The following is a 22208-nucleotide window of genomic DNA, read 5'->3' on the forward strand; positions in this document are numbered from 1 at the left end:
ATGTTAGTAATGCCTGAGTTTTTCCTACTATGACACTATCACATAATGCACCAGCTTTTTTAACTAATGCACATTTGTGATTTGTGAGTTTATTACCTTATTAGAAGTTAAGAGTAATAATGCAAAAGTATAATTGGACTCATCCTGGTGATTTAGAACAAAGCATGAGTACTTTGCTGACACAGGGCACACAGGCTCAGGTCACAACAAATGAGCAGCACCTCCCCTCTGTTTGAATGTGTTGTTGAAGCTCAGCTGCATACCTAATATGGACTGGAATCTCAAGATATTACAAAGCCGTAGAGATAGTCAACGCATTCACTGAATAAAGCAAGTCAATGAGTGTTAACTTGCTTAAATTCAAAACCAATTTAAGCAGTTATGTGAACAATTATTAACCTGGCTTCTTAATAACTCTGTGAGATTTTAATTTTTCCCAGTTAACACAATTAAATACAGAGTAGTGCTAATTTCAGTAATAGTTTTGTCACCTTGTACCGTAATCGAGATATTTTGTACAAATGCGACTTATGTCATTTGACCTTATTAATCAGTTTCCCGTTAGCAGTGTATGTATGGTTCTTTTACCTTTCATAACGTTAGCCAGGTGCTGATGTTTACTGTGGTGGAGTGTGGATGTCATCTATCTTTTTGCCACGGTGACATCTTTGCAGTGTTTTGTCACGCAGATCTAGTTTTGACTGGTTTAATCTAGTCCCATGAGCATGCGCACTCGGTGTAAACAGGAAGAAACGACTAAAACCAGGGCAAATCTACCATAAAGAGAAGAAAATGATCGGCCAAAAACGAACGAACGTCTTGCTCTTCTTGAAATATTAACCAACATAAACGATGTGCTATACCACCTGATAGCAATTTCGATTATATCTTCTGGAAGCAGTCGCTACATTTTGGACAGTTTTGATAGACTGGCTAATACCGTACGCTAGCCAACGTTAGTCAGACAGTGACGCGATTTATTTCGTCCAGGTTTTGCTCGGTTGAATTTGCTGCTTAACTACATTTTAAAAAAAATAACTCGGGGCTCTGTCAATTATTCGGAGTGTGGTGGCTTTTACCGAGGGAAATCTCTAACAATGGTTCAGAAAGAAAAGACGTTAGAGGCGCCTCAAGTGGACGGTGAGCCGAGCCCCAGCCCAGTCTCCGGAGAGTCTTGTGCCGAGGCCCCTGGCCCGGTGGAAGAGCCCAGCATTGGAGTCGAGTTGACGGGCCACAGAAAATTCATAAGTGGAGTCGTGGAAGGTAATATCGATTATATAAAGCAAAAACTTTCAAGTCTGACATTTGATCCGCTTGTGTTCTGCAGGCAGTCGTAAATAGTGCATCAAAATGCTGCAGCAATCCTGTTTCCTGAGGGAAACGATTATTGGTATAAGATGGAAAAAATCTAGTGTATAATTAGAAATTAATTGTCCATTGCTTAATACCACGAGGGACGGTTGCACTAAAAAAATAAGCGTTTAAAATGAATCGTGAATGCAGATGTTGACGGGCAGATAGTTGAATTTAAATTGCAGGTGGACAAGTATTATCAGGTGATGATCACCAGGATTCATGTTGACAGTCTTGTCAAATAAAGATACCAAACACTGGCAGGTTACACTTTCAGCAAGGAATTGTTTGTTTTCATTAGTGTCATATTTTTTGTAGTTTGGATTTAATAGGAAAATTAAGACATACTCTTCGCCTCCAGCAAATGCGCTTAAAATGGCCATTTATGACAATTTCTGAACAAAATGATAAAATGGTAAATGCAGAATAACAAGGCAAAAAAATGCATGTCTAATGGCACTTCCAGTCCTGCCCATACCTAGGGGCAAATTGTTAGTTGTATCAGTAAAGCAGGTCAATATGCACAGGAAATGTAGGTTATTCTCAGCACTGCAGACTGCATGGAAACTGAAAATATTGTTTACTGTTGCAGGCTTTTACGGTCGACCATGGACAATGGAACAGAGGAAAGAGTTGTTCAGGAGGTATGTTGACACGTGAATTATTTGGGCAGACATGTTCATAACATTAGTGCCCTTATATTTAGTTTTCAATTGTTATACTGAGTTTGTACAACACTGCATTTCACAGGCAGCAGAAATGGGGACTGAATACATACCTTTATGCACCCAAAGATGACTACAAACACAGAATGTTCTGGAGAGAGCTGTACTCAGTGGAAGAAGCAGGTGAATATTCAGAAAAGGTCTTGGGATCAGCCGTCTTGGGGCAAGGAAAATAAGCAATTCCTGATTTAATGACAGTCAGCATATTCAGTTTTTCACTAAAAGTGAAAAAAGCTTTAAGATAAATTGTCATAAAAGCACAATAGTGCATTCAACAAGTGACCCCCCCCCCCAACTATCTCCTAGAGCAACTCATGACTTTGATTGGTGCTGCTAAGGAGCATGGGATAGAGTTCATCTATGCCATTTCCCCTGGACTGGACATCACCTTCTCCAATCAGAAAGAGGTTTCTGCACTCAAGAGGAAACTTGATCAGGTATTGCAACATTTTTTATGACATGACCATGAACTATGTGTTAATACTCTTAATAGAAGTGTTCTGTTAATTACCCCCTGTGTTCATTTCAAACGTCCTTTTTCCCCCCTCAGGTTTCTCACTTTGGCTGCAAGTCATTTGCCTTACTTTTTGATGATATTGACCACAATATGTGCCCTGCTGACAAAGAGGTGTTCAGCTCATTTGCACATGCTCAGGTTTCCATTACCAACGAAATCTACCAGTACCTGGGAGAGCCCGAAACCTTCCTCTTCTGTCCCACAGGTACCTCGGTTCTATGTTTGAATCCTTTGCACATTTTACACAAATGTTTGATCCACTTATTTATTCAGCATTTGTTTGTTTTTGTGCCTTGAATTACAGAGTACTGTGGAACTTTCACCTACCCAAGTGTCTCTCAGTCCCCCTACCTCCACACAGTAGGAGAGAAGCTCCTACCTAGCATTGATGTGCTATGGACAGGTGAGTCTAGCACAGTTTCTTGTCAACTGACTAACACCATTACTATTGTCAAGCATACAGTCATACAAGTCAGAGAAGTAGATAAAGTAACGAGGATATTTTTTCTGCAGGCCCCAAGGTTGTTTCCAAAGATATTACAGTGGAATCAATTGAGGAGGTGTCAAAAATCCTAAAAAGAGCCCCTGTGATCTGGGACAACATTCACGCAAATGATTATGACCAGAAGAGGCTTTTTTTGGGTCCATACAAGGGCCGCTCCACAGAGCTCATCCCCAGACTGAAAGGAGTCCTCACCAACCCAAACTGCGAGTTTGAGTCCAACTTTGTAGCAATCCACACCCTGGCCACCTGGTACAAGTCCAATATGAATGGGGTGCGCAAGGATGTGGTCATGAGTAAGTATGATTGTGGTGAGGGTACAGTGTGATCTCTGCGTATGAGGTTATAGTCTGTCATGTGGTATCAGAACGCAGGTCATTTATCATTGCTGTCTTTTCTGTGTTTGATTCTCCATCTTCACCAGCGGACGGTGAGGACAGCACAGTGTCCATCCAGATCAAGTTAGAGAATGAGGGCAGTGATGAAGAACTGGAGACGGACATGCTCTACAGCCCACAGCTAGCCCTAAAACTGGCTCTCACAGAATGGCTTGGGGAATTTTGTGTGCCTCATCAATACAACAGTACGAGCAGTCCCATTATTATATCATATCGCTATGCTAATGGTTTCATTTTATCAATATTTCCGACAAGTATAACTTGAATCATGCTCATAATATTGCCACCAGTAGCCTAAAATTCTAGTTGTAAATCAGCCTAAAGAAGGCAATATAGTGAAACTGTTCTGTGTCTGTCAGGCCGACAGGTGCCTCAGAGTGGTGCCAAAGGCACAGCCATAGACGTGTCATCCATGGCTGCTCCCTCTCTCTGCTCCTCCACGACAGTCACAACTGTGTTCCAGCAGCCCATCATGTCTCCAGCCATGCCCCCTCTCTGTCTGGATCCACTCTCACACCCCATGGCAAAAAGATCTGAGGAGGTAGAGGAGGTGAGCTTTATTGGTACTCACACAGAACTGTACAATTTGAATGACCCGAATGAATACTGCACACTTCTCAGAGGAATCAGGCATTTCTATTTATGTAAATATATTAAAATTAAGATTGCTTATTAGGCCCTTGATTAAATACACATCTGACTACATAATGACTGCTAGTGTTCATACGAACCCCTCAGGTCTTTTGAATTCTTTCTGATCTTGGCCTCGGTTATTTTCGAATTGGTTTGGTAAAATACAGAAAATTCACTTTCTTTCTTAAGCATTGGTTTATTGGACAGGAGAACGTCTGTAAGTGGTTTTCCAAGTATTTTTATACTCTACCTGTGCAGGTCGAAGTGGAGAAGAAGGATTCAGATGAGGAGCCCATGGAAATGGTGGTTGAGAAGCAGGATGAGCCAGAAGCTGAAGCTGAAGCTGATCCTGAGGAGAAGCATGTTAGTCCCATCTTAACTGACAAGATGGCTGAGGACCTGAAGCCCATGGATACAGACAAGGAGAGTCTGATAGAGTCAAAGTCCCCTGAAGAGTCTCTCCAGGAGGACTCTGGGAGTGATATTGCCCCTATGCAGACAGACGATCAGCTCAAGCAGGTGCCCCAAACATTTGTGAGTCTCTTTTTTCCCTTATGACTGAAATTGAAGACAAAAACAACTTAGAGTTCCCTACAGAGCTACATTAATACTGGTTTGTGTCCTCAGGATTTGTTTGTGCCTGGGCCCAATGAGAAGCCCCTGTTCACAGCAGAGCCCGTCACTCTTGAGGATCTGAGTTTGCTGGCAGAGCTCTTCTACCTGCCTTATGAACACGGACCCAAGGCCATACAGATGTTAAAGGAGTTCAACTGGCTGCGGGCCAATAGCAGCGTCGTCAGCGTCAACTGCAAGAGGAAGGAAACCGACAAGGTGGGTTAACACACTGAAATAAACACATGGACTGAGTGAGAGGGGAGAGAACAAAGTCTGTCTGAGAAAACTAGTTTATAATATACTGAACCTGCTTGTGGGACTGTTGGTGGCTGAAAACAAAATGGTGGATGTGTACTACCCATACTGCCCATTGGGTGGTGTGGTTATGACAGGAGAAGGAAGTGTGCTTGTGTTTCTCTTTTTAAACCACCAGTCTTCTCTCTGATGTTTGGTTGTCGCTGTCAGATAAGTTTGGCTGTAAATAATAAGATTATTATTTACTTATTTATTATTATTATATAACAGAACCATTGTTAATATTATATGTCCCACCTGTGCTTTTCCGCCTATGTGTGGCAGGTAGCAGAATGGCAGTCGAGGGCAGAGAAGTTTGAGGAGATGTGCTGCTCCGTCATCCAGATGTTCACACGGCTGTCCAATTCAGCCAACCGCACCATCCTGTACGACCTCTACCCTTACATCTGGGACATCAAGAGCATCATTTCTATGGTCAAGTCTTTTGTCCAGTGGCTAGGTATGTATGAGGGGAACCATGAGTTGCTTTCTGTTAGAGCGCAGTAGCATAGCAATAGTCTGATCAAGTCTGGTAATCCTGACTTTTGTCATTTTCAGAGACAAATTTACTATTTGAAAAAATTAAGATTATATAAAGAAAAAGCACCTTAATGATTGATTGTTTAGCTGCATGGATTATGTTGCAGTCCAGTGCTTTGTAGTAAAGAGAGGCAAATTTATAACACATATCTTGCACAGTCTGCTTAACAGATGCTAGCATTGCTGATCAAAGACTCAGAGAAATATGACTCTTAGCGATCTTGGCCATCACCTGTATACAGGGTGAGGATCCGAGTAGTGGCTAATACCTGAGCACAGATCAGGCCAGATGCATCACCTCTTAATAGTTATGATTCTGTGATTTGGTCTTGTTTCACACGTGTTGATTGTTTTCTTTTTTTTTTTTTTTTTTGTCCGACTGAATGCCGCTTGCACTGCTAGCATCGTCCTTATTTATTCCATAACAAGCTGCTCCATCTTGGTGATATATAAACTGGGTCTCTGTGGCAAATGTCCCAGCAGGGTTACTGCTGCTTGCTGTGTATCCAGTAACATCACTGCTGCATTCCCACACAGACACACTTGCTTCCATCTCTCTGTCTGTGGGGATGGACGCCAGGGGGACGTCCCCACCCTCCCCTCCTCCTCCTCCATGCCCTTGCGCGCACGCGAGCTTGGAGAACAAGTTGACTGACTGACTGTGGAAGGCCATTCTGGTGCATAAACTCAATCAGCTGCATTTAACATGAACCATATTAATATATTCCAGGAAGTTGTTGCCTCACTGAGTAGTCTCTAAAATGAGGCTGCACTGTGACGCATTCAGCCTCGTGATAACATCTCCATCTTTTTTTGGAGTGTTGTTTTGGATAGTCTGAAGCACCAGCATGGCCTGTAGGTTACTCCCTGTAACCCAGTTTCATTCACAGGTTTCTGTCCTGTCCGGCTATATGGTAAAGCTGAGGACTCTAGCCCACAGTACACAGCAGGCAGCATACCCGCACTGGCAAAGCCACATCAAAACTCCACACTACTGGTTAATGCATCAGTAAATAATTATAACCACTCTGGCAACATCGTGGAGTGTGTAAATATATAGTTATCTTTGAATATATTCTTAATAACTGCAGTGTTGTTAAATGTCTAACAGTTGACTTCTGCTGTTGCTATTAGCAGGTTTTTACATCAGTCCCCATGTTTTCCCCTTAATAGAAGCTGTGCAGCCGGCACTTAGTCACAACCTCCCTGGTTATTGTACTGAGAACGCTTACTAATAACAATTTTCTACTGTTTTCTCCCTTCACTGTGTACAGATGGAAGAATCCACAGTACAAGTTTCTACTGCTATTGGATCGACAGTGGCCGATGTATGCACAGTGCAGGCGTTGTCTCTTTCTTTTGTTCATGTTTGAAATGGATTTATGTAATTTTTTTTTCTTAAACTAGATCTATAAATGTAAAAGATTGATTTGGAGGAAAGGAAGCAGCCTTCCGGATGAAGTCACATTTTGGGCAGCGATTTAGCTTTGAATCCTAAGTGTTAACTCCCAAATTTCTCTCTTTGGCAGCTTCTCTCTAACATGTTTTTTTGTTTCTGTCAGTAGGCCTATAGAAAAGGCTCAGACCAGCCTGATGCACCTACTCAAGGGAATTTACACTTGGCTTTGAAATTTAACCATGGCACCTGATCCTCATCCTACTCAGGGATATATTTCTGTGTAGTTAAGATCATTGTGTTCACACACGCTGGTTGGACCATGCAAGAACAAGAGTTGCATGTTTTCTGCAGAACTGTGATTGTGTTAAGACAATACAGTCTGAATAGATAATTCAGGTGGAAGTAAACCACTGAGAGATCATTCTTTTGTCCGTTTTTGTGGAGGTTAATTTGGGGGTAAGCAAGTTCAGAGTTCCTTGCCGTGGGTGCATCTGCGTGCTGTGTTGTGTCAGCTCGTCAGAGGAATTGTCTTAGGTATCAGGGTGAGGTTCATATGTAAGGCAGTGTTAGGTGTCCTGCCCGCGCGCTGCATTTGTCTGGTCACATGACAGGGCTCCTTGTCAACCAGGGTTAGACTTTGTTAGCAGCAACATTACTGCAAACTCTTGAGAGCCCTGAGTTGCTTTAGATATATACTCTTTATATGCTCTGTCCCCACTATCTGTTTCATCTGTGGTTTGTCTGACTGCAGCTTTTAACAGAAAGCTGAGAGGCCCTTTAACACAGGGAAGGCTCATGCTACCTCTCTCTTGTTCAGTCTCCCTGGTTTGATGACTCATGCTCCCCAGTCATGTGACGAGGCAGATAAGATGAGAATGTGACTTCACACGGGGTGCTAAGATCAGTGGGGTGACAGCAGCTGAAGCTTACTTCTGTAGCTCATAGGAAGTACGGGTTTTGGTTGTGAAAGTTAGTACAATATTTCTGGTGTCAGAAAGCTTTCTAAAAGAGCATTACCCTTACTAAAACAGCAAGGGGGCTGAACTGCACTTGATTCGGTTTCTCTTTAGTTTTTGAAGAGCGTGAGTTCCACTGCATGAGAGCTTATTTCTAAATACCATGTCATGTGGAGCAGTGTGACATTGTTGTGTTGACACAAAGAAGGTTTTTGCTTTATTGACATTAGTTTTTTGAATAATTTATATCTTGGACCTGATTCCATTTGCAAAAACGTAAGCTTTAGTTGCTTGAGCCCCATTTTACCTTAAAATCTTTCCTCTGAATATAATTTATCTATTCCAAAATTAGGTCCTTTTTATGTTTTAATGATTAAAACAAAATAAATTTATTTTAATGGATTATGCTATTAGATACATATGACCCCCTTCCTCCCCATCTCCCCACTCCCTTCATCTGTGTCAGAGAGCCCCATCCTGTGGTAACAATGTCCGCTTGGCTCTGCTCCTAACAGGGTGTCGTAGTCAGGCCTCAGCACAGTTCCTTAGAGGAGACCAAGAGCCCTGGGCCTTTAGGGGAGGTCTAGCAGGAGAGTTCCAGGTATCTAATGCACTGAACTTACAGCAATCAAATGGAAAAAAAAAAAAAAAAGAGTGTTGTGAGCAAAGAAGACGATGGTAATGTGTGCGTAGGTATGAAGGGCTTTGGTCTGTCGAAGGTGAGCTGATTGGAATGGGTCGGGCTTCGTAACATTTGAGTTCCATCCCCTTCACTTGTTCGCCAAAGAAGTTCATGTCCTAGTGTAACTTTGGGATTTTGTCAGTCTGTGTGAGGGGAATGGGTGACCTGAACCCCATCCTGACAAAACAGGTCTACAGCCAGTGTTTGGCATGACATTTTCTGATTGATTGATTTCAGTTTCTTTCAGCAACTGCCCAAGGAGATGCTGCTTTTCCCTGGCGCACGCAGCGCAAGCGAGCATGGCTAGGTTTTATTTTCATGACATCTCATTTCTTTGCAGGAAAGCACAGCGCACAAATTACCAAGCCAACCCTTTGCAAGCGCACGCACAAAGCATCGCAGCGCCAGCGAGTACGCAAGCATGTTTGCAATGGGAAAACTCCATGATCAAACACAGCTATCCAGCCTCAAAGTAACATCTCCATCCTTGGAGAGTAGCAAGACTCATGATGGCAACTGAAGTGCTATTGAATGACTCAGTTAGCCCACATTTAATTTGACTCTTTGGTTTTTTTCCTGGAGTTCTCTCTGTCTCTGCGCCAGCATCATTATTTTTCTCAACAGGAGGGTCCTGCGCAGCGAAATATTGCGATGCCTTACAAAAGGGAAAGGAGCATCTCCTTCAGCCAGTAAAACCTTAGTCAGACCAAAATACCACCCTTGTTCTATTATATTTGAGAAGCAAATATGTATGTGCTTGTTGTGCTATGTTCCTTTTAACAAAAGTGAGAAAGATGTGACGTTTGCTTTTGTTGTCCATTGTCAGATCAACAAGGAACGATAGTTAATATATTTATGATTTTTTTCTTTAAAATTTGTCAATCGAAAGCACTTTGCTCTCATCTATAGTTCCTTTTGGTTTGACAGTGGCTCAACTGTAGCAAATGCACAGTGAGGCAGTCAGCCAAAGCAGCGCGCCGCCTGGTCACAGTGACACTGAACCTGTTTCTTTTGATGCCCACAGAGATTGTTGCCAATAGATGGGGCAAACGATCTTTTCTACCAACCTCCACCTTCAATGCCAACCTCCAAAATCTATTCCATAAGGCCATACTTTCCCAAAGATGAGGTAAGTTGTTTGTGTGTTTAGTCATGCCCTTATGCACTTTGAATTTACCAGAACTCAGATACAGTGTCCTGAAGTACCAACAGTTACTAAGCATTAATAATGTTTATTAATGTACGGTTGAAGAAATAATGTTTACCAGTTGTAAGCATTCCCAGCAGACCTGGCCTAGTTTAAGCTGGGAGTGCTCTGCCCCATAATGCTAATTCTCCTCAACTGCGCTGTATATCAGCAAATCTATGTGCTGAATGGAAAGGCAGCTTCAGACTGTATTTCCAAAATTCTTTTATGCACATTGAGTTTCTTTGTGGCATTTTCTGGGTTATGCTTTTATACCCAGTGTTAAATGGTAACAATTGTTTATTCTAGGTGTGTCAACTAATCCACCACAATAACCGGTGTATCGGTCCTTCTTTTTTTGCAGGCTGCAGTTTATAAAATCTGTAAAGAAATGTACTGTGAAGGAATGGAGGATGTACCTTTCTCTGATGATGATCCTGACCTCATAGGAGACAGGTAAAACATGGAGATGTATGCATTTACAATCAGCCTAGACTGGACCAGCAGTGCAAATCAACATGGCTGACAAAATCCTTACTGTTTGCTCACAGGTTAGTGGGAGGTCTCCTGACACTGAGTTCAGACTACGGGTTCGTGCTAGAGGATGATGAAGGGATCTGCGGTTATGCTCTTGGAACCGTGGATGTCAAGCCCTTCATCAAGAAATGCAAGTTGAACTGGATACCCTTCATGCAAGAGAAATACCACAAGCCTGACTGCGAGAAGGACCTCACAGAGGCGGAGGTAGGGTCTTAATCCATCTCTCTTACTATCGGATTGACTGTGTCCGTTGTGTTTCCTATTGTTGAATTTTACTTAACCATCTCTATCATCCCTGTAGAAGATGATGCTGAGTTTCCACGAAGAGGAGGAGGGTCTTCCAGACTCTTTCCTCTCCAACTTCCCCTCTCTCATCAAAGTTGACATTCACGCCAAGGTGACTGACCCTAGTGTGGCCAAAAGCATGATGGGATGTCTTCTATCTTCTCTAAAGGCCAACGGTAGGTAGCAGCCGTTCTTTCCTATGAGAGCAACGCTCATTGATAATGCTCGGATCAATAACAGAAAGAACATATTGTATTAGAGTTGTTAGTCATGTTAGCAACTGGGTGTTAGAATATTTCATTTGACCTAAAAAGTGTAGATCAGTCCATGTATTTCAACAAGTGTTAGTGCAGCTGTGTTCCTAAAGCTGAAAACAAGCAGGCGCACTGATCTTATCAAGATGAACTGTTAAAAAGAGACCAGAGTCCAAAACAACAAATGTTTCCCAGCTCAGTTTTCATAAGATGTAGTTTATCAATGTAATGGTATTCCTTTTGAGATTAGGATCTTATGTGTAGACGCTCTGTTTGTATTTTTGCCTTTTTTGACACCCATTTAGCAAGTAATCAAAATCAAACTACAAAAAGGCACCTGAACCTATCAAAGCACCAACCAAAATAATCTTCTCTTCCTGTGACAGAGTTCTTGAACTGGTTGATTACTGGTCAGGGGCGCAGTAGAAAATTATTGTCAGCTGAACACCATATTTGGCCAGACTGGTTGTCAGGAACATTATTTTTAGGATTTTATTTTTTACTGACTTAACTGAGTTTTTGTCTTTTCACTTACAGGGTCCCATGGTGCATTTTGTAAGGTTCGTCAGACTGATAAGAGAATGTTGGACTTCTATAGTAAGCTGGGATGCTTTGAAGTGGCCAAAATGGAGGGCTTTCCCAAAGACATCATCATTATGGGACGCAGCCTATGAAGAAATGAACTGCTACAATAAAAGACAAAGAGCGCAAGTCAACGCGTCTCAAACATGTTTGCTACCTTCATGAGAACAAAAACCTCCATGATGATTTTATATTACATTACCATCTGGGCTAGCCCCGGGAGACCTCTTTTTAGGATTTGTGTACAGAAGCACAGCAGTCGCACACACAGATTCCCTGTGCTGCCCTTAGAGGCTATGGCTCTGTTGGATTCAGGAGATCCAAAGCTAAAAGGCCGAGGAGTGATGTGTAGTTAGTTGATTTGAGTCGTCGTGGAAGAGTGGCACTCCAGCACTGATTTCTGGGGTCCCACTACTCATATACCTCCAGGAGGCAGGAAACGATAACTCCATAAGCCTTTTACTGATTTAATCCAGTAGCCATTACATGGATATTGCCCGCATGCCCTAACGCAAAGTGTCTGTATCTGAAATGGAGGCAGAGCTGTGAAATGAGGGCGGCCTGTATCTCAGGTAGTGTCTCACTACCCCCACGTCCTGCTTTCCCAGCTTTGACGTAGAGAATAGCACAGCTGTCGACATAAGTAGGACACCTTTATACAGGATGTGAGGTGCTATATGAGAGTTTTGCCTTTCATCATCACATCATGGTATTTCCAGTTCCTCCACAATAGACATGGAGAAAGAGGCCTTTCAAGTGGCGTATTTCTAACAAAACGTAATGTGAAATGCTGAGTCTGCACACATGAAGGGTGGAAAATTGTAGCTTTCGGGGGTTCTTGAAACCCTTGGTAGAAGATCGTCACAGACCAGCAAAGTATTTGTTGAGACTGTTGAAGAGTCAACCAGGAGGAAATTCTGTTCAAGTAGTAGTAGACATTTGGAAAGCAATAGAAAAGCTTCCACGAGTTTACAAACATGGTTCCCATCCTGTTTCTGCTCAGCGCTTTGCTTTTGTCCATTTTTTTTTCTTTTTTCATGAGTCAGCAGTTCTTTTGCTTATTTTCCCTTTGAGCTATTGCCTTTTGGTTCATTGCCTTTGTATTTTAGGTTTATATCGCAGACCCCCAGTGTCTTCTGTGTAAAGACTGTCTAGCACGTGTCAGATAAAACTAGAAAAGGGTGATTTTGGACATTGGCCTTGTTGTTGCTTAAATTCCAGAGACATAGCCTGACGTTGACAGTCACATGTCTTAGTTTTGACCTGCTGCATCCCAGACTCCAGCACAGACATCCTTCAGTGAACCTCAGCTGACTGGCGGGGTTATCACTGTTGGAGAAAGCTCAGATTAGCTCAGTCTAGTTTATTTATGTAAAATGATACATTACTAAATGTTATGGAAATTTTAAGTTTTGTCTTTCATACGTTTTGTTTAAGTAGTTAAAATATCAAGATTACTTGTATACACAGGCCCGAGTAAAAAAAAAAAAAAAAGCAAAATCAACATTTCCTGATAAAAGCACCCAGTGGGACCAAAATGCTGACATTCTGATCTGCTGTAGAAAAAAAAACATTTTTCAACAATTCACATTGAAATTACATGAGGTGAAATATAGAATCCTAAAAACACAGAAGCATGAAGCTCCCACTGTCATAAAGCCGGTCTTAATAACCACTAAATCAAGACCTGACTTGTAAATCAACAAATGACCTGGGCTGGCGTTTCAGATGTGCTGTGCTAAAATGTCATTGGTAATTGTGAATGATCAGTTCACACCTGTCATCAGTCTTCCCTCCCTGCTTTGTTTTCAACATAGCACACTCTCAAACGAATGTCCTCTCAGTTGAGCTTCGGCGAGCGCAATAAGGATTTGCTGAGGCTGTTAAATCCTGTCACCAAATGTCACCAAAGTGGCACTGACTCCCACACTGTTGAACTGTATTTGTGGGGACGTGAAGCAGAAATTCCTAGGCCTTTTACTATGTGTCCGTTGAATGTTTGATATTCTGACGCATTTCCCATTTGTTTTTGTAAATCTATATAGTTGATTTAAAAAAGAAGCACTTTGAGTATATATAGGAGTGTTCTGTTGGTTACATGAGGATCATCAGTTGCTCTTCAGTAGCTGCCTGCCAATGTGATGTTTTGATACTGTGTACATTCATAATGTGCATGAGGTGTATTGGATTTGCTGTGGCAGTCATTAGAATAACCTCATCTTATGCTACAAAGAGGAGGGAGCATGCCACTCACCTCTATGAGCGTAATACTGTAGTATGTAGACAGTCTGTTAACACTGTCAATCATAAAGTGTTATTATTTTGTATATCTTTTTTGAGACTGTTGCCAGCATTTTGTTTTTCTTCAAGGAAAACCAAAATGCTGGCCTTGTTACAATGCCCTGTCCTGTACAGCCGTCCTACCTGGCTTTTTCGGCAAGGTGTGATACTCACCAACAGATCCGCTGTTTGTCTCCAGAAACAACAGCAGAATTTTCACACTTGTTTTAAATGATTCATTTTGCAGTTTTCCGACACTCAGACTTTCTCCTCTGCCAAGCGGGTTTGATAGAAAACGGGCTGTGACTGGGAGAAAGGGCTCCAATTGTACATTTTGATTATCTGAGTTTAAAGGGGGCGGGGGTCATAAAAGTGTCAGTTTACCAATGTAAAATTTGTATGTAAACTACATAAGATTAAAAACTAATAAATCATAATAAGTTACTTTATTGCTTTGTGTCTTTTGTGTCATGTCTCTGCCCTGAAAGAAGCTTTTCGGTTTCTGTTTTGACAAAAGGAAAGTTATGCCTTTACATAGAAATACATGCATAGAAATATTGAACTGTCTTCATCACGAAATACACTGGATTAGGCACTCAGAAGAAAAATCTAGTCTGTTAGGTTTTTTACACACATTATTATTATTATTATTTCATTATTCCTGAAACAAGCCCTTGACTTCATTAATTTATCACCTCATTTATTTATTGTGTCGAATAATCTATTTGTCCCTTCTTGATTGTGAAGGTTCTTGGGCAAATTTATAAATGAGAGGCAGTTTTTTAATTAAAATTCAATCTCTTAAAAAAAAAAAAAAAAAAAAAAACTTTTGTGTTAAAATGTTATACATTTTTTGCCTGCCACACATCATCAGAAAAAGAGTAACCAGTTCAAAGCAGATGTTTTTTTGTAATCCTTGAGTAACGTAGTTTTTATTCTAACTAACATATTCGTTCATGTAGGAGAAAAAAAAAGAAAGAAAGAAAAAAAAAAAAAAACATGGATGTATTATAAGAACACGACCAGGCGCACAGTGATGACGAACACTCATGTCCATTGCCTGCGACGCGCTTGTTATTTCTCGTGAGAGGCTCGTTTAGCTGTAACGTGTTAACAGCAAATCAAAAAAATATATATTTAGCGAGTCGACAAAATGTCTTTCCACGACGATGAATCCTCGGACATCGGACTAGCCGGTCAATCAAAGTTGGAGAGCTTCCTGTTCAGTAAGAAGAATTTAAATCCAGTTTATCAGTTTATCTCTCTCGGCGCACACGTGGGTTACTTCTGTGAATCTGCCTCGATTTTTTTCTAAAACAAACAACAACAAAAAAACCCGACATTTTCTCAGCTATTAGCCAGCGGGCCAACTTCACATGAATGAAAAGAAACGGCAGCATATTTAGTCGTGCTTGTGATGTTTGCTTTCAGGTTGCGAGCTGTCCTCCAAAGTCCCTTTCTACACTTTCCAAGGCGATGAAGAGGAGGACCTGGAGCACTTCCTTGAACTCAGAACAGTATGTGCAGTTGCAGCAGAGACATTGTGTCACCACATTACCAGGGCTGCTGAAGTCTTGACCCCACTAGTTCACAGTCCTGAAGTCTAAACGTGTGACAATATACATTCTCCAGTGAAATCTGCCGCTTTGATCCGGCCGACAGTTAAATAAGAATAATTATCTTAATTATTCTCTGATTCCTGCAGATTTGTTTGGGAGAAGGCGCCAAGGAGGAGAGCAATGTGGTGGAGGTCACGGCCATGAACCACCAAGGAAAGACGATTTCAGTGCCCATTGCCAACCTTCACATCAGCTGTCTCCCCATGGTACCGTGCAATGTCATGAGCAGACTCCGCGCGCAGGCTCATGTACCGCACAGCAGAAGCTGAAGGATGATATCTCTTTTCATGTACTCTTCTCTTCTCAGGTGAGTCTGGGAGAGTTTGAGCTGAAAGCCCCGGTGACCATCCGCCTCAAGGCTGGTTCGGGACCAGTTACTGTCAGCGGGCTGCACCTAATTGGTAACAAAAGCCTTTTAAACATCCCAGTACCTTGTTAAACAACTAATGAACCACTGACGATATCTGTTTTTTGTATGTGATTCATATCAAAATAAGACTATTAAAACATTTAGAGGTCTGTGCGTAAGCTGTTAAAAATTATAAAGGAATAACTCTAATTTCTCAATATAACACCAGTACAGCTCTAAAAAATTAAACAATGATGTTGGTTCCCTGCTTTCAAGCTGAGATGACTAGTTGATCCAGAGAAAAATTCATCAGCAGTAGTTTTAATAATTAATCATTTCAATCAATTTTAAGCCAAAATCCATCTTCTCAAATGTGAACATTTGGTCGTTTTCTGCAAATTTACTGAATCCCCTCTATCAGCTAATTGTGAGGTGCATTTGTCACATTTTTCTGACATAAAGAGCAATCGGTGAATCGAGAAGATCAACTGCAGATTAATCAGTGTTTTGCATGTGTGACAAATTAATGCAGTAACTAAGGAGCTAGTGTGATGTGTTGCGGGGATTTTTGAGGTTCTGAAATACTTTGTTTCTTAATTCAGTTTCCTTTGAATTTGACCTGATGACATAAAAAGTTAAAAGTATCTTTGAGCAGTAAAATGTCAACTTTCTTTCCAAATGAAATCTAAGACCTTTGACACACTGTAGCTCATTTCAAAACTTTGCGAAATATACATTTATCAGCGCTGCAGAAAAAGCTCGGTGATCAGGGTTAGACCCTGTTCTTTTGATTTTTTTTTTACCGCTGGTTGTAATGAGTGTGTGCGGCTGCATATTACAGCCTGTGCGTAAGGTCAGCTGAGAGGGCAGATTAAATAAAGTGACCTTTCTGACCTTATAATTAAATATAATACCAGTATTCAGATGAAGACAGTGGTTTAACATTGTGGCCTGTTCTCGCACAGCCTCAGAGGTTGAAGATTCTGATTTGTCTGACGAGGACGACGACGACGATGATGATGATGAGGAGGAAGAGATCACCCCCATTAAACCAGCAAAGAAGAAGCAGAAGCAGTAGGCGGAGAGGTCCCTGATGGGTTTTTGGAATGGCCCCACCCACTCGAAATACCACAGATTTTTGTACCAGACGGACACATTTTACAGAGTTACTACTTCTTCCACACAGCCATGTGAAAGCTTAGTGTGGTGGCAGCTAAACATGCTGTGGGAGGAGGGAACATCACGAGGGGCCCTGATGTTCTTACCTCTCCTCTCAGTCTGAGCAGTGTACTTAACTGCACTCAAGACATTCACTTGTAGAAGAACTGTTTTTGCTATTAAATGCTACCCAGTGTTTTATACTGTACATGATACAGTCATCGCCACTGATGTGCATTTATTGCATCAGTGGTGGAAAATGTGTCTTTTACCACCAGTGGATTCTGGTATTGTTTAAAGATGCTGTTCTTGCAAAAGTAAAAATGTATGTGTGTGTGTGTGTGTGTGTCAGACAGGAGAGGGTTTACCAGATTAACTGTGATTTCAGCTGAATGGTGCAATCAGATGATTTACATACATACAGATTGTTAAATGTTTCACAAGAGGTATCTCCATTTCCAGTTGTTCCAGTTTAAAATACTGTTTTTCTATGTGAGATGTCATAAATGTGGGATTTTGTACTCATAGTGAATGCATCCGTTTGTGTTTGTCTATCTCCCTTTTGAATGCATATAAATAGAACTGTAATTTTTAGCCAATTACATTATATATATATATATATACAGTTTATATATCAACATGGTCACACAGTACAGTAGGTGGGTTCTCATGTAAACGTTTACTTTTACTCATTTGGCAGATGTTTTTAATCAAAACAATTTACAAGTAAGGGACAACAGTAAGGCTTTGGTGCTGTGTGAGACCTTGGTGTGTAAGTACTGAGTCCTAAATCTACTCAGAAAGGCGATGTGCAGGAAGATCAAGTAAAAGGTTCATAGTAAACACATAACAGAAAGCCAGCATAATGCTAAGGTTAACCAAGTTATGACTACAGCACCACACTTAAAGCCCTGAAAGCTCCAAATGTAATTTTCAATTACCAAATATTTAACTTGAACTATCCTTAATAATAAAAAATAAAACATCCTAAATTTTTATATATATTTTTTTTAATTAAGAGTTTAAATGAGCTGTTTGTAAAGTTTGCTATTGCTACCTAGTATTAGAAGCTGTTTACTTACCTGTCTAGAAGAAACTTTGGTTCACTTCAGAATCAAAGCACCAAGAGCTGTCACCAGCGGTGGAATCAGCCCTCCTGTCTTGCTTTTACCTCTATCACATCTTTCCTTCCTCTAAAGTTAGCATGCTAACCAGCTAGTAACACTCAGTCTTCCCTGAAGAAGTAGCACTGCTCAGGGGACATATTATAACCTTGTCTTGTAAACGCATCAATAGCTGAAGCTCTGCTGGCTATGTAGCAGCAGCAGAACGTACAAGTACCTTACCCTTACCACTCAAAATAAATCAATCTAAAGTGAAAACCAAAGCTCTTCTAACAGAGAGAACATGTGCTCTTGAAAGACCCTGTTGCTCATAGAAACAAGGATTTCAGGGCATTTGAGGTTGTAGAACTGAATTTCGTGGTGTAGGTCATCAAAGCTGAAAACAAGAGCAAATGAAGAATAGTAAGTAACAGAAAAACTATTGAACTGAGCAGAGCTAGTAAAGTGAATAAATACAGATATTTCCACTGAAAGCACCATGACCTAAAGTTAACTGCTGTTGCTGTTTAAAATGATTGGCCAAGCTGACAGTAAACCACCAACAATGGATAACTCATTGGAGGGGGGGGTGTGGCTGAAGAGTGCCAGTAAATGGTGCGATGCCAGTTTAAACCTCATGACAGCAGATGTGACTATCAGGTTACTGTCCACACCGTCAGCGTGCACATCACAATCCCATCCGCACTGTGCAAACATCAAGTGATACAGCTGTGGAGCCAGAAAGTTTGGCAGCGTTTCTTAGCAGCACATTACTGCGCACTGAAGGATTCATCTGGAGAATGACTGTCAACTGCAAATAATAATGACAAAAGTTTGGTCCATCTGCCAGCTGCTGTTACATCATTTCTGTGGGGAAGAGCAAGCAGGCTGCAGGCACGACGTAGATAAGACCGGAGCAGATATAGGGAGAGAAATGTAAGGAATCAGAAAAGGGAGAAGCAACACCACCTTTCCCACCAGGCAAATGATAACGCACCATGCACTTCCACCATCTTCACTTGCAGAGGTGCATGGAGGAATGTGATCCTCTGAAACTGAAAGTGTGTGTGTGGGGGGGGGGGGGAATGACCTGCTGAATGAAAAACACACATGTAGCTATAAACACTCTCAGCCTCATTCATATCTCTCCTGTCTCTGCACGACCTGGCAGCGTGAGTGTGCCACAGCAGGACAGAGACAGGAAGAGAGCGCTTAAAAGGCCATATCGCTGAGCGACAATAACACAACTCTTGTCCTGACAACTTAGTCATGCCAGGTGCTGCCATGGTAACATGAGAAATGACCACCTGTGTGATGCCCTTGATGGCAGCTTTCTGTTAACAAGGAGACAGTAATGAGGGGGGAGGAGGAGCAAAGAGGAGGAGGAGGACAGCATTGCTTTAATCAGAGGAGGCCTAAATAAATAATTTTGTATGATCAGGATACACTGTCTTACCCGACAGTGTCCCAGTTGGCTGCCGTAGTTGTGACTCTCATCTCTCTCTCTCTCTCTGTGAGAGGAGGGTGGTGAAACAACAGGAGCAGCAGCCTGAGATGACATCATTTTACCTGCTCTAGATTTTGGCGGTGGCTTTCACAGATCATGGGAGTATCTCAGCTCTTTTCGGGCAGCGGGAAAAAGATGAACCCGAATTACACACCGCCACAGTCAGAGAGCTCTCAGAGGGTCATGTGACGGATAGCAAATCAACATGTAACAATCCCACAACTAGTTAATGTCAGCGGTAGCAGGTGCCGCCGCTTCTTATTTTCTGACTCATAAAGCACATCCATCTGGTGTGTGCTGAGTGGGAAAATGTGAACCTTTACACCACTTTTATTGGGTATAAGGGTTTTATGGTACGGCGTCTGTGCGGCACATTAAGTCCTCACCTTTGTGTAGAGGTTACAGCAGTGAGCGGTGCTTGTATCTGTGGCACGAGCGGCAACGCCGAGAAGCATTTTAAAAGACTGAAACTGAGGCTTTATGCCTCATAGGAAGAGTTCACACCACATCAGATTTCTGTCTTCTGTATTCACCTTCATGTTAAACTTCACTGACATTAGTGGCGCAGTGGTAGCTTTCTTTTTGCTTTGCACACAATTTTATCCTTTATTCCTTTCTGTGTATGTGCACTTTAAACAAATCTGTGTTTTTATAATTATTGTTTATACATTTCATCCTACTATTAAACTTCCTGTCTGTCCACATGACAGTGAGGACATGACAAAAAGCATTAAGTTCTCAAAAGAGCTTGTGCAACATAATATAAGTGTATGTATCAACCACACGATGTATGTTTTTCCCCATTATGTGTCTTCTCCTCCCTGACAACACTATGATTGAAAAAAAGATGGCCTCATTAATTTCAGCACATTAAGAGAGAGTGTAGAACTGATGATCTGTGGGAGTGTTTGAGATGAGCATACAGTACATGGATGACTGATTTTTCATTTTGGGTAGGACTTTCAGACAATTGACCGACAATTGGAAAGTACCACGCAGCACTGAGAGTGTAATCAGGTAACTGTAAAAGAATCCAACTTCATCTTTGCCAGAGGTTGGCTCTTCTTATAAATATGGATGATGCTGAGTCTCTCATTAAATTAATTTAACATTAGAATAACAGAAAAGCTGTCCTTTGACCCCATCCTGGGCGGCATTAGGCAATAGGACAATTTGATAGTCTGCGATATAGAAACGTTTCAGTCAGCACGTAAATGTACTCTGATCCCATCAGGGAGCGTCAGTGTCAAAGCGGCTTAGGTTCATTGTTAAGCCCACTGTAGGGAGAGCTAGGTTTGAAAAAAAAAAAGAATGGACAGATTTATGGTCTGTCTCTAATGAATGTAACCTATCATGGCCTGTCGGGGGAAAAACAATTAGGAGGAGAACATCTAAACTGCTCACAGACTACACTTTCAGCTTTGCCTCCCTATCACATCTATTTACCAAGACTAGTAAAGCGCCCTACACTTGAACACAAAAACACTAAGAGTGCACATTTTAACACTCTTATTTTCCTACTTTCAGGATTTACCTTTTTTTTTAACATGCATGTGCTGTTCATATGTGCTGGAATCTCTGCAGTTTGCAAAGGTGTTCCAGTAAGGAAGATGACTTTGGAAAGTACAGTTATTTTAAACAGAAAGAGAAACATCGTGTCACTGAATTGAACCCAGGAGAGGAAAAGCTGGGGATTTTCGGGTGCCTGTGCAATAACTCTAGAAAGACAGTTGACTGGAGATTTTGACTGCGTCTGTATTTTCTGCTGCAACACGCTCCCTGAGCACATGCAGACCTTGTGTGGAAGTTCTGTCAGTTTTATCTGGCCCAAAGCGATGCACAAGCTGGTCGATGTGGCAGACAACAGAAGCAGAAGTAGCAGGACTAATTGTCGGGCAGACATATCTGTTCTACTTTTAAAAAGTGCCACTTTCTGCTGGAGCCTGTAGAGGAAGGCGGTGGAGTACACGGTAAATATTTTCCTCTAAAATGTTGTGGAATAAATGTCTAAAGCTGCAAAACGATAATAATATAATAAAGGGAACAATCAAAACACTCAGAATTATAGTTATTAATAAAAGTAAGATCCTGATTAAAGATACTTCATTCATTTCACTTCTGACGCTTGCATGTGTCGCTCCAGTGTCGCCCAAAGTTACTATGGCAACAGCTGAAGCGCGCCACTTTGCATTCTCACTCTAAAACTGATACAGCTGTTCTCCACAGAGGGACCCTGAAATGCCCTTTAATTCTGGTCTGACATGCCTGCCATGTTCATACAGACACATTTGCCCTGGTGCCGATCACCTGCACACACCCGTCCTGTCTTTGCTTGTTTCACTTACATACATTGTTTTCACGTTGCCTGTTTCCCTTCAGCTGAAAGACGACAGAGGACTGGTTTATGTTACAATGATTTCCACGAGCAGAAAATAGACCTGGAGATCAATAAACATTGGCCATGGATCTTTGTCTTTGATGTTTGTGCACTTGTGTGTGTGTGTGTGTGTGTGTGTGTGCGTGTGTACACTGTTATCCTGGATTGGAGTTTTGGCACTGATTTCAAAGGCCTTATCAGATGAAGGTTAGCATTCTGTATGCTTGATGAATAGCCACTCTGTATGCATTATGCTGTATATGTCCATGTTTCTGTCAGTGTCACTGGGAGGACTGCAAACACAGTGTGTGTGCCCAGACTAATAACACTGATATTCATTCATTTATTATACAT

General features: G+C 41.6%; 2 protein-coding genes across 5 annotated transcripts; both read left to right on the top strand.

Moving 5' to 3' along the window:
• The first annotated feature begins 718 nt into the window (after positions 1-718).
• On the top strand, positions 719-14185 carry oga (O-GlcNAcase). Of its 4 annotated transcripts, none has more exons than XM_071480682.1 (19): positions 719-1263; positions 1946-1997; positions 2104-2201; positions 2385-2515; positions 2629-2800; positions 2900-2998; positions 3109-3393; positions 3522-3680; positions 3855-4045; positions 4387-4662; positions 4756-4959; positions 5323-5497; positions 6852-6905; positions 8448-8533; positions 9639-9743; positions 10165-10256; positions 10352-10544; positions 10642-10801; positions 11417-14185. In XM_071480682.1, exons 1-19 carry the CDS (start codon positions 1098-1100, stop codon positions 11551-11553), a joined length of 2835 nt encoding a protein of 944 aa, XP_071336783.1. In that variant the 5' UTR covers positions 719-1097; the 3' UTR covers positions 11554-14185. The 4 variants fall into 4 exon arrangements, with proteins under 4 accessions (XP_071336783.1, XP_071336784.1, XP_071336785.1 ...); XM_071480683.1 differs by having other exon boundaries at positions 4387-4647; XM_071480684.1 differs by lacking the exon at positions 6852-6905.
• Positions 14186-14785: 600 nt separating this feature from the next.
• Positions 14786-17394, top strand: npm3 (nucleophosmin/nucleoplasmin, 3). Its single transcript, XM_071480694.1, has 5 exons — positions 14786-14967; positions 15173-15258; positions 15447-15566; positions 15668-15761; positions 16675-17394. The coding sequence occupies exons 1-5, from the start codon at positions 14895-14897 to the stop codon at positions 16785-16787; spliced, it is 486 nt and encodes a 161-aa protein (XP_071336795.1). The 5' UTR covers positions 14786-14894; the 3' UTR covers positions 16788-17394.
• Positions 17395-22208: the final 4814 nt, after the last annotated feature.

The sequence above is a fragment of the Trachinotus anak genome, unplaced genomic scaffold (assembly GCF_046630095.1).
Source record: "Trachinotus anak isolate AG129_WGS33_773 ecotype Australia unplaced genomic scaffold, CSIRO_AGI_Tana_v1 ptg000007l, whole genome shotgun sequence".
NCBI lineage: Eukaryota > Metazoa > Chordata > Actinopteri > Carangiformes > Carangidae > Trachinotus > Trachinotus anak.

Bases quoted from the DNA above. Each gene is read 5' to 3' on its own strand.
- oga (XM_071480682.1), top strand. From the start codon at position 1,098: ATGGTTCAGAAAGAAAAGACGTTAGAGGCGCCTCAAGTGGACGGTGAG. The intron at 5,498-6,851 runs GTATGTATGAGG...CACTGTGTACAG, and splicing joins GTCTTTTGTCCAGTGGCTAG to ATGGAAGAATCCACAGTACA. The intron at 9,744-10,164 runs GTAAGTTGTTTG...CTTTTTTTGCAG, and splicing joins CATACTTTCCCAAAGATGAG to GCTGCAGTTTATAAAATCTG.
- npm3 (XM_071480694.1), top strand. From the start codon at position 14,895: ATGTCTTTCCACGACGATGAATCCTCGGACATCGGACTAGCCGGTCAA. The intron at 15,259-15,446 runs GTATGTGCAGTT...TGATTCCTGCAG, and splicing joins ACTTCCTTGAACTCAGAACA to ATTTGTTTGGGAGAAGGCGC. The intron at 15,762-16,674 runs GTAACAAAAGCC...GTTCTCGCACAG, and splicing joins CAGCGGGCTGCACCTAATTG to CCTCAGAGGTTGAAGATTCT.